At 44.6% G+C, this 12,083-nt stretch overlaps 1 protein-coding gene across 1 annotated transcript; it reads right to left on the bottom strand.

Moving 5' to 3' along the window:
- Nucleotides 1–1,313: 1,313 nt before the first annotated feature.
- On the bottom strand, nt 1,314–10,892 carry TMEM106C (transmembrane protein 106C). The gene is made up of 8 exons (XM_073318614.2): nt 10,784–10,892; nt 9,646–9,854; nt 8,899–8,962; nt 7,565–7,724; nt 7,329–7,469; nt 5,930–5,979; nt 5,540–5,593; nt 1,314–4,225 (listed from the first exon to the last, which is right to left on the bottom strand). The coding sequence occupies exons 2-8, from the start codon at nt 9,824–9,826 to the stop codon at nt 4,063–4,065; spliced, it is 813 nt and encodes a 270-aa protein (XP_073174715.1). The 5' UTR covers nt 9,827–9,854; nt 10,784–10,892; the 3' UTR covers nt 1,314–4,062.
- Between the last annotated feature and the right edge of the window lie 1,191 nt (nt 10,893–12,083).

The following is a 12,083-nucleotide window of genomic DNA, read 5'->3' as shown; positions in this document are numbered from 1 at the left end:
CAAATTATAAAACAATGTAAAACTTTAGAGCCTACAAATCCACTCACTCCTACTTCTTGGTCAGAATTACCCAAACAAGGTTGGTTACAATTTGCAGGAGATAATGCTGCCTGCTTCTTGTTTGCAATGTCACCTGAAAGCAAGAACAGGCATGCGCATGGTACCGTTATAGCTGGCGTTGCAAGATATTTACGTGCCAGATGCACTAAAGAGTGATATGTCCCTTCATGTTTCAACCACCATTCCAGAGGACATGCTTCCATGCTGATGATAGGTTCTGCTTGATAACGATCCAAAGCAGTCCATGACGCATGTTCATTTTCACCACCTGAGTCAGATGCCACTAGCAGAAGGTTCATTTTCTTTTTTGGTGGTTCGGGTTCTGTAGTTTCTGCATCAGCGTTGCTTTTTTAAGACTTCTAAAAGCATGCTCCACACCTCGTCCCGCTCAGATTTTCGATGGCACTTCAGATTTGTAAACCTCCATTGGTACCTTCTTTGCGTTTTGTCAAATCTGCTGTGAAAGTGTTCTTACAATGAACATGCGCTGGGTCATCATCCGAGACTGCTACAACATGAAATATATGCACAATGCGGGAGAAACAGAGCAGGAGACGTACAATTCTTCCCCCAGGAGTACAGTCACAAATTTAATTGATGCATTATTATTTTAACGAGAATCATCAGCATGGAAGCATGTCCTCTGGAATGATGGCCGAAGCATGAATGTTTAGCATATCTGGCATGTAAATACTTTGCAACGCTGGCTACAAAAGTGCCATGCGAATGCCTGTTCTCACTTTCAGGTGACACTGTAAATAAGAAGCAGGCAGCAGCATCTCCCGTCAATGTAAACAAACTTGTTTCTCTTAGCAATTGGCAAAATAAGGTAGGACTGAGTGGACTTGTATGCTCTAAAGTTTTATGCTGTTTTCTTTTTGAGTGCAGTTACGTAACACCCCCCCCAAATCTGCATTTGTAAGTTACGCTTGCACACTAAAGAGATTGTATCTTTCAATTCACCTCATACAAGTACTGAAGTGCAATTTCTTTTATCATTTTTACAGTGCATATATTTGTAATAAAAAATATAAAGTGAGCATTGTACACTTGGTATTCTGTTGTAACAGAAATCAATATTGAAAATGTAGAAAAACATCCAAAAATATTTAATAAATTACAATTGGTATTCTATTGTAGAACAGTGTGATTAATTGCAATTAATTTTTGTAATCACAATTAATTTGAGTTAATCACGTGAGTTAACTGCGATTAATTGACAGTCCTAATTTTTAGACATAAGTTAAGGTTTGTGCAGAGGTTTGCCAGGGCTCAACCCTGGCATCTCTGGGATTGCTGTGTCAGTCAGAAAAGTAAAAAAAAAAAGTTCTTGAGCCCTGGGCATCTTTTTCATTACAACTTAAGCCCTGTTTGTAGAGCTGCGTGACCCAGAATGCATTGCCCCTTTCAGAGCACACGACATTTGAAATATCCACACTACAAGGGGAGACCTAGAAAGAAGACTGCTGCATCTGTGAAGTGCCTTCCAAGGACTCCAGATGTGGGTGGCAGGAATGGATTACAGTCTTCCCCTTCTTGCTGTAGGCAGAGTGTGGTATCTGAACAGCTGGATGCCACTGGGCACCTACTTTACACTGCCCCTGATCTGCAGGGCATAGCGCACTCTGGGCCATGCAGCCTCAGAATGGGAGATATTTTAGTTAATGCTTTTACACTGCTGCACTAACCGAGTACTTTAGATGGTTCTCTGAAGTTCAGTGTTTGGGCTCTAACATTCACCAATTCATAGGGAACAGAACACATTAGTACATTTGGTAAGGTCCATAAAGAAAAATGGGACAAAATGCAGATTAAAGGGATATGTTATCCAGGAGAAAAACATTTGATGCTAGAGTACTTCTATTGCAAACTCTTTGAGCGACAGACCATCTCTGTACGGACACAGGAACTCCCACACTGGAGCAGAGCCAAGGTCCATCTAGTCCAGTATCCCATCTCTGGCAGGGGCCAGCACTAGATTCTTCAGAGAAAGGTGCAAGAACACCAAAGTAGGCAGACACAAGGGGCAGGCTATCCCACATCAGCCTCACCTTGAGTAGTTAGAGATTGGCGTAAACCCTCTGTGTGTGTGTTTGTACAGGTCCTGGCATGCTGGGGCACTGATCCACGATTAGGGACACCAGATACTACTGTAATACAAGTCAATAAGTATTGCAAATTGATAATACATAGATTAGCCAGCTAAGAAGTTGAGAGTGGCACGTCAGGCCAGTTGCAGTATAAAGTATTCAAAGTCCAGGGCAGAAATGCAGGAGATTAAAAGAGCCAGGGACTACTCCACTCAAATGATACTTCTTAGTGGTAAATAATCTCAGATTTTATTTGTCTAGCAAGATTCAGTTCTACAAATTATCCCCATAAAGTGCAATTCTATACAATAGTAACATTTTCTTAAAACAGGTTCATTTTCTACTTCACACTAATAATAACAAGCTTTCTTCAATGAAACATTTTAGATATTATCAGTTTCCTTTTCAGATTTTGACTGTTTGGTTTTTCCTCCCCACTAGCATAGCTATTTCCTCTAAAGTAGGATAGAGAAAGATGCCGGTTGATTTAGCCCAAAAGAAATGGGGAAGCTGAGTTGAATTACAGTGAATTTAAGAACCCTGAAATCATGATGTGCAAGAGTCTGGCTCAGAAGCAGCCTACAGAATCATTTGTCCTGCATAAGAAGTGAAGAATTGAAAACTAAAATACATTGTGCTTAGCCCTCTGTATCAGGGTTAACTGGCTATTATACATCCTAAGATATAAACTGCATCTCTAAAATGAGCATTTGAGACAGGCAATTCCCATTAACTTAAATGAAATCAGCTCAAGTCTGCGCTCAGACAAATCCCCATGCAAAAGTGAGCCAATGTCTGGAGAATCTACACAAGGATACTTCATATGTAATCTTTACATCCCTTCCTTTAGCGAAAATATACAGAAGTACAAAAATGGTATTCTAAAATACTGGCCCTTACAAACTGGTACAAAGTTTTCCTGTTAAAAGAATGCAGCAAGTACACAGATCAAACTGCTCAGTTATAGGTTCCCTAGCTTCAGTGACACCCAAGAACTCTCAATACAACATATATCTAGAGCAGTAGCTTCAAACCACTGCATGAAGGAAAAAGGCCCAAGAGCTATATGGTCCATACAAGGAAATCAGTATGACGACACCACCGGAGTGCTGCACCTATTGAAACACAGCCATCACTAAGACGGCAGGGTTTTGATACACTGGAGATGGACACCAAGTTTTCTGAGGGTCAGTAAGCAAACCAGCACCTCAAATAGAACGCATGTTGGTTAGTTCCAATGATTTCCCCTTCCAGCATCTGTCACAAGTTCCAGCTACAGAGAATAAATATGAGTGCCACTCTCTCCTGGAATGACTATACGTAGAAATCCTACTAACAAAATGCCATAACATATTTTAATGGTGTGCTGCCACTGAGCAGAATGAGGGGCAAGAGGAGTTTCACTGAAACAGCACTTTTGTCCGAAAAGGACCAAAAAAAAAAAAAAAAGAGCAGAGCCCACCAAGCAGCAGCAAAACTAAGGCAATGACAGAGTCTGAAGCCTTCTTTGACTTTCATTAAGTCAAAGATTATTTAAAACAGTTCCTTGATTTCTTCTGGGTTCAATTCTAAGAAATTTGTTGCAATATCTAAATACCAGATCAATGTCAAGTTATAAGTGGGTGGGAACTCAGCACGTTTTGGGGAGGATCAGACTAGATCACAAGTGGACATGCTCTCAAATCGCTGCCTAAAACGTAAGCAGTGCAGCCAAGTTGCATATGCATGAATGTGAAGTGCCACATGATTTCAGACACCTCCTGTTCACTCCAAGTTTCTCCAAGGACAGCCATGATCCCTCTAATTCCATTTAAAAGCTACCTAGTGATCCTGCCTACAGGTACTAATTTATAATAAAAGTCAGTCTGCATGATCACTTCCCCAAGAGAAGAATTAGTTGACTCCGGTGTCTTCAAAGTATCCTCCTCTCTTTGGTTACACTATCTAGAGTAGGTGGGGTGGACACAGGCCGAGGGTCCTGGACAGCTGTGGAATTAGCACCACAATCTACATAGTGATATGTTTCCAAGGAGCTCTGAGTCACATGGCCGATGTAGGAGATTTTCACTGATGTTCTGGAAGAGAGAGATTCAGTTCAGCTCAGATAGGACAGGTTATAATTAATTCACTTAAATCTAAAGACACTAATCTGGGAAGAGCTGATGAAAATATCAGACAGCAATAGGAGTGGCTCTGCTTTTTAGTAATCTCCTTCCCCTCAAAAACTGCTGACTATATTGGGCATTTATACAGCACTTATCATTGGGATAGAGGTACTAAGATAAGGGATGTTTGTTAGTTTGTGGGACATTTTCTTTCTTTACCAGAATTTGCAGGGTGCATATCAGATTTTCACATTTATGCAACTAAGCTTTAACTGTTCTGCATTCTTCACAGCTGTTGGGGCCAGCAGCCTGCTGCAATTTACACTCACCATATTCTTAAAGATAGGCAGCAATCCACATTGTGCCCTAGTTAAAAGTGGAATCAAATTTCCCATGCCAAAAGCCGAGACTGACATGGGAATCACTGCTACACAGAAGGCACAAGGAATAGGCACATATAGCCCTCCCCTCTGCTGCTTATAGAATAGAGGAGAAACTAAGCCCCTTTGATTATTAAAGGCCCACTCAGCTTCCACATTACACAGCTTTTCTTTGCCTGCAGCCAGGGCTGGTCTCTGAAGCCCTTATTCACCTGAGTAGCCCTACTGCAGTCAGTCAGAATACTCATGAAAACAGAGCTAGCGATTCGGCCCTTAGATCATAGTGGGAATCTGTATGACAGATACTGAAAGTTTCTTCAGATACAACCATCACCTGCTTTGCCATCCCGATCCCTCTCCCAGTTCTTCCACCAACTGTCCTCTCCTACAGAGGGTGACTCACACTTTACACAGCCATATCTCCTAGCAGCTGGCCAGACCTCCAGACACATGAAACTAACTTGGGATGCTTCCCAGAAGGAATTGGTATGCAGTGCTACATACAGGTTAAACTGTCACACTGTAAGCAACAGTGCTAGTCCCAAGCCCGGATAAAAGAGGAAGGTTCTGTTAGGTTTGTGACCTGCTAAGGTAAAACTTTACTGCAACAGAAACAGTCCAGTTAAACCAAAACTTGAAGACGATAAGTGCAAATGAAGCTCAAAATGCAAGTATGAGATCTCAGTGAAGCTGGTATCTCAAGACATCAAATCCCAATGACCAAATCTGCACATCTGGGAAGGAGTACCACAACTAGCAAGTGATCACAATCAATGAAGGAACTGGACTGACCAATGTGTCAGCAGACAGAAGGAACTCAAGTCTAAGATAAGCCTGTAATTTTGTCACTGCAATTCTATTTCCAGTCAACAGAGTGCAGTAGAGCAAAAGAAGAATTACATACCTCATGAAGATCACTATGTTATGCACCTTGACCTTGGGTAATGTGCAAAAGAAACTGTAAGAGACCAACAGAGAAACATGTTGGAAGAAAGACTAAAACAGAGTTTGATCCATAAACTTTAGAAAGGCATTTTTAAAATTTCTTGGGCAGCCTGGAACTCCCTTTTTGCTTCGGGGCTGCTCTGGCTGAACTGTCCATTTAACAATTTAACATTTAACAATTTTTTTATATTTGAAAAGCGTGGTACAGATGACCTGTCGGGTCTGATATTTTTGACCAACAGGAACTCGTTAAATAAAGCCGCAGGAGTCAGATCAGTTTACTCAGTGATATCCAATTTATGCAGATTCTTTGCATGAAATGCAGAGATAAATAATAAATAATCCTTACTACACATAGGAGAAAGGTCCACCCATCTCGGATTTCACAGTGAAATTCACCTGAAAAGGACAAGACATGTTCAGCAAATAGTAAAATGAAATCAGAAATTAGAGACGCAAGTGACCTTCAGTATTAAACCAAGTCAGGTTATTCCCTACAATACGTTCTCCTGTGCTTTGTCCAGTCCAGCTATAAGACACTCTAGCTGCAAGGAGACTATTTCACCATTCAAAGCCTAATCCACACAACCATCGCTGAGTCAGGAAACAGAGTAATACCACAGTTAAAATGTGTCATGGGACAGGACCCAACAATGCTGTAAATGGAGTCTCTTGACTTGGTTATAGCTGTGGTGTAGATGAAGGTTAGCCTGTACATCTCAGTGTCAGGAAGGTTCCTCTTCTAGCCTAGATTCTCCCTTGTTTAGTTTCATCCTATTACTTCTAGTTATACTCTAATTTGACCCCTTTAGACAAATTTCTCCCTCTTCTAGACATTCACAGCATTCAGATATTTGTCAACCAACATATCACAAGTGACACTTAAACCAGTTTATTTTAATCATTCTTCCAAAGTCAGCCCCTTTCACCCCCAGAAGTATTTCTGATGTTGTTTGGATTTCCTCCTATTTATCAGCATCTTTTCCCTGGAACCCAACAACTCATTCCAGATATAGCCTTACCATAGCTGAACAGAAGGAGATTACCTTGGCATAACACTTCTTTATAGTGGTCCCAAAGGCTGCATTGGGTTGGGGTTTTTTTTGGTCACTGCCATATCACTTGGCAGGCATTAAGACTTGTAGATCTTAATATTACCGCTTACCAATTACTTCTTAACTACACTGTCCAGACTCACCTTGTCCCACCCAACTTACTTTGTTAAGTTTTGTAAAAACTGTTCAACGTTCAATCATTTAAAACCATCAACTTCCCTAGTGTCTATCCAGCATTTTCTTCTTTCATCAATATATGTAGTAGACCCTTCATTCCTGCTTTTTTTCTTTCTAGATTTGTTCTTTTCCTGTCAGCCCTAACTTCTTTATTCTTGTCTAGTCCCACCCCAATTCTGCATTTCCAGGACAGGCTGTGGTTAGCTACACAAGGAACTGGTCAAAGATATGAAGCCTCACTGGTGATATCTCACCACTTGCATTTTAATGTAGCTATGGGTCCCATCTGGTTAGTGCACAAGCTGGGAGGAGAGAGGAAGAAGGGAGGGTGTCTCTCTCTGTGCAGAAGGTCCCGCTCATTAGTACAGGGGCCTCAGTCATAAGTCATCTAACTTTTTCAGTTGGGCCCATCAGGCTGTGGGTCACTTCCAAAGGCCAGTATCACCAGCAGTAGGGGATGGTTCAATACTCTCTACAGCTTAAGCCCCAGTGCATACTCAAGAAAGGCTGTAATACCAGTTTGTCGCTCAGCGGCTGGATGCGAGACACATTGGTAATCTGTTGGGTTCCAACCACAGTGTTCATGTACTGCACCTGGCTGGCTATGCTGGCTACTGCGACTGAATAGAAATTGGAGTTTCTGATCCTCAGGGTGGTCTGCACCAAGAAAGAGAGAAGATACATCAGAATCCGAGTCCTCCAGAGTTCAGCAGCAAACTCACTCAAGACAAAAGGATTAGACAGAGCTTTACCGTGATGGCAAGAATGACAATGGAGTTTTTCTGGTCGAACCAAACTTGAACCCCTTTGATGCCCTCATCATCCACAAGGACCGAGTGTGGAAACAGGAAGAAAATCACCAGCCCTGATATCAGAAGGCAGAGCAGCACAGACAGCAGCACATAGAGCTTCCTGCAACAGACATGAACATTTTACCCACTTTGCCCTGATACTGAACTTGTGACTGGAGAGTCTCAATTTACAAACATGAAGTGATTTTAAAGGCTCCGTGGAAGGTAGGAAGCATATTATCCCCACTTTACATATGCATGAACCATGACACAGAGGGACTCAGTAAGTCTCTGGAGCAGTCATGAGGAAACCACAGATCTAAGCTACTTGTATGGTCCCCATAACCGTAGCATCTGAGCACCTCACAATCTTTAACGTATTTATCCTCACAACAAGCCTGTAAGATGGAAATGATAGCCCTGTACTATTTTACATGTGGAGAACACAGGCGCAGAGATGCTAAGTGACAGGCCCGAAATCAAACAGGGAATATGTGGCAGAGCAGGGAAATGAACTCGGTCCTTCCAAGTCCTAGGTTACTGCCCAAACCACTGGGCCAATCTTCCTCTCTCTCACAAAGTCCTGGCTTGTTTGTTTAAAGCCAATGGGCACTGTTTCCTCCCATACAATGAGAGACTAGATCACCAGCTGTTACTAATGAAGTTCCAGCAGTATAAAAACCAGGAGAAGAAAAAGGACTGAAAGAACAAAGGATCCCTGGAAAAATATCAAGTGCTATACATAAACCCCTCCCCCAGCTATCAGACAATGCGCACCCAAGCTTCCCTGGAGAAACATATCACAAATAATAAGTGCTACTCTTACATGAATAAGATTAAATTGGATAAGGTGTCTAAACGACTCAAATAAAGAACTGGCAGCCCTTTAAACTGAGGCATTTTACCAAAAAGAAAGGGATTGAGTATACCAAAAAGTGTAAACATGGCACTCACAGAGTCATTTCCCCCCCCATTAATGTTTTCAGTCTGGTGCTTCTGATGTTGAGAAGCCAGAATTTCTTTTAAGAATGTAAAAGGCATGAACTGGAGTAGCAATGGGGTTTTCATGCACACCCCAAGAGTGGGAGTTAATGGGAAATATTTAGTTACAGCTGAAGAAGTGTTTGATGGCATTATCTTAGATTAAACTAGAGCATGGAAGGCAGCACAAAAGGAAATGCAGAGCCAGTGCAATATTTAGTTGTGGCAGTACAACCAGGCACCAAATGAGAAGCAGTCGCATTTATTCTTCATGAGAAAGATCAGTGGACACGTGTTAGACTCTTTGAACTTACGTTCTCTGGGGACGTAGCCTCTGGTCACTGTATGGTATTAGAGCCACCAACTCATTGACCTGCTCTAGAAGACAAAAAGGAAAAAGCTTTGTCAATTTCACCCATTTGCAAGGTCACTATGCACTAAGCTCCCTAAAACTGAGGGCACTGGAAATGACTAAAAGCCGCCAAGAGTTTCTGGGTATGCATTTTAATATCGCGCTCCCTCAACATGAGAAGGAACATGCTTTCCTAGACTGTAGCGGACAATACAAATATCACAGCTACCAGCTGGATGGATTTGAATAAACAGTCTCATTGCTTCTTTGCCTTGACAGTTAAAGAACACTATGGGACAGATGGCCCCACTATGAGACTATCTAGCCCAAGAAACCTTTTCTTTGTTAGTCCAGTGCCTTAAGATTCTCAAACACTATTTAGGAGCTTTGGTCTTGGGAAGTGAACCAGGCTTTGAAGAAGGAACTTGTTAGGAGATATGGGATGAGTACAAACCTAATTCAGTGCACACTTCTTTCTACACCGAAAGTTCATTCAAAAACTTTTTCTATTCAACAGGAGAAACTAAAACAGTAGCAGAAAGAGAAACAATCAAGGGCAGCCAAGTACACGTCAGAAGAGATTTGGAAATCAAAGAGGGAAATTTTGAACCAGATCCTGAAATGAATAAGAGTTTTACCTAAATAAGGAAGGTTTCTAGCCCATGAGTAAAATGCTTTGGGAGTGAAGTTTCAATACAGATAGGTTCACCTGTGGGAATACAGCCAGTGCCTTGGCAAGTTGGGCAGGTGATGCTGTCCCGACCGGTGAATTCAACATATGGAAACTTGGCAATGTCTTCCTCACGATCTCTGCTGTCTAGTAAGTCCTCATCATTCTCTCTTCTCTGCCTGGAAGACACGTTACTACCAAGAGAGAACAGACATCCCATGGCAACAGATGAAGAATTGCTGGATGTCCTAGAAGGAAAGTTGGGAAGAGCAGGGCTCATGATCAGATAGCATTCCCTCCTTCACTGAGGGACAAGTTGCTCTTCATCCCCAGGAGGTATGCCCCTCCCTTTTTATTCCCTCCCCTATCCACACAGAGGGACAAAGACCCTCCTTAAACGCCCCCCCCATGCCTCCTCCACCTGCACTCCCCCGCCCAGAGGCATTCCACCCCTCTCACCCCAGAGAACTAACCCCCCTCCCTTTCAAGAGAGGTTTCAGAGTAGCAGCCCTGTTAGTCTGTATTCGCAAAAAGAAAAGGAGGACTTGTGGCACCTTTGAGACTAACCAATTTATTTGAGCATCAGCTTTCGTGAGCTACAGCTCACTTCATCGGATGCATACTGTGGAAAGTGTAGAAGATCTTTTTATATACACACAAAGCATGAAAAAATACCTCCCCCCACCCCACTCTCCTGCTGGTAAGAGCTCATCTTAAGTGATCACCCTCCTTACAATGTGTATTTTTCCATGGTCTGTGTGTATATATATAAAATCTCCCCACTGTATTTTCCACGGCATGCATCCGATGAAGTGAGCTGTAGCTCAGGAAAGCTGATGCTCAGATAAACTGGTTAGTCTCTAAGGTGCCACAAGTCCTCCTTTTCCTTTCAAGAGAGGTACACCCCCCCCCATACCTCTCCCACCAAGAAGAGCCAAACCTCCCCACCCCCAGGCCAGACGCCCATTCCACCCGCCCTGCTTCCAGCAAGCCAGAAAAACCACAGGCCCCAGGGGCAACCACCGCCCCCCTTCCCAGGCCACCCGGCCTCCTCTCCCCAGGGAGGACCGAACCTCCCCCCTCACACACTCCCCGCAGGGACAAGGCCCCGCCCCCGCTTCGCCCCCTCCCCTCAGGGGCCCCAGCACGGCCCTTCACACCTACTCAGCAGTCTCACCTTGACAAGCCGGCTCCCCGCACTGCGCATGCCCCCGCTCACGCGTGCGTCCCTATGACGGCGCCTCCAAACGCGACCCGCGCAGGTGGACGGAGGGCGCGGCCAAAGGGAAGCTCCGCCCCTCCGGGGACGAGGCGGGGGAACCATATTGCGCAGGAGGGCGGAGAGGAGGGGCAGTTGGGCGAGGGAAGACTCCGCCTCCCATTGACCCGCCCCGTTCTACTCCGCCCCACCCAACTCACACTGCGCGCGCGCGCGCGACGAAAAGGGCGGGGCCAAGATCGGGTCAAAGCGGGGGCGAGGCTTAGAGAAAGTTCCTCCCCTCAGTGACGATAAGCCGCGCCCGGGTTTATCCTTGCCAATGCGCATGCGCAAGAGGCGGGGGAGACGCGCGTATAGAAAACTCCGCCCTTAAAAAAAACTTGTGGGCCGCCAGTCAGTACGCATGTGCGCCAGCCCCCTCCCGCTCTCAATGCGCATGCGCCAAAACGGGACGACGCCCTCCCGGGCTTATGTCAATGCGCATGTGCTAGCGCCTGGCCTGTCACTGTCGCGTTGGGCGTCTTCCTGCGCGTGCGCCCAGTGGGGAACCAGGGCGCGCCTCAGAGCTTGGGTGGTAGAGGGGCCCTGGCGAGTGGGAGGTGAGGGTGTTGCCATGGCGCGAAGGGCCCTCCCCACTTATGGGGCTTGGGTTCCAGCTCTGCAGCTGCCTGCTGCCCACTTGTGCCAGTATGCCCCATAGTGGTTGCAGAATGCGTAGTCATGTTGCCATCATTAGGTTCCAGGGTTAATAGGAGTTGGCTAGATGCTGGAGAGCCTGGCCTGAGCCTCCTCTGCTTTGTACCACCACCACCGCCGCCATAGTTCATTGTTGACCCCATCCCTTATACGGTCATTTACACCACTGCAAGTTCTGGTTTGGTAGCATTTTAAATGGTGCAAATGACTGGTTGAGGTGCAGGGTAGCAATGAAATTAGACCTTTTATGGACGCAAGTGTCTGTTGATCAGCACCTTGTGCAGTCATTTCACCCCTGCAAAATGCTACTGTTCTGATTTGGGCAGGGCAGAAGTGACTGGCCTAGGGTTGTCACCTGCCCCGGTTTTCCCAAGACTATCTCTTTCTTAAGATAGGGGGCCTGGAAAATCTGCAAGGTTACCCAATACACACTGCCAGCTGCCCAGTTTTATGGGCTCAGGAACGTCCCAGTTGTCCCTGGTTTTTTTGTTCCTCAGAGTAGCAGCCCTATTTGGTCCTGTTTTGCAGTTTATTCCTATGCAGAGTGTAAAATGCTGCGAAA

This window comes from Lepidochelys kempii, chromosome 20 (genome assembly GCF_965140285.1).
Source record: "Lepidochelys kempii isolate rLepKem1 chromosome 20, rLepKem1.hap1, whole genome shotgun sequence".
NCBI classification, from domain to species: Eukaryota; Metazoa; Chordata; order Testudines; family Cheloniidae; genus Lepidochelys; species Lepidochelys kempii.
The sequence above is the reverse complement of the archived record's forward strand: the minus strand, read 5'-3'. Positions and strand labels throughout refer to the sequence as shown.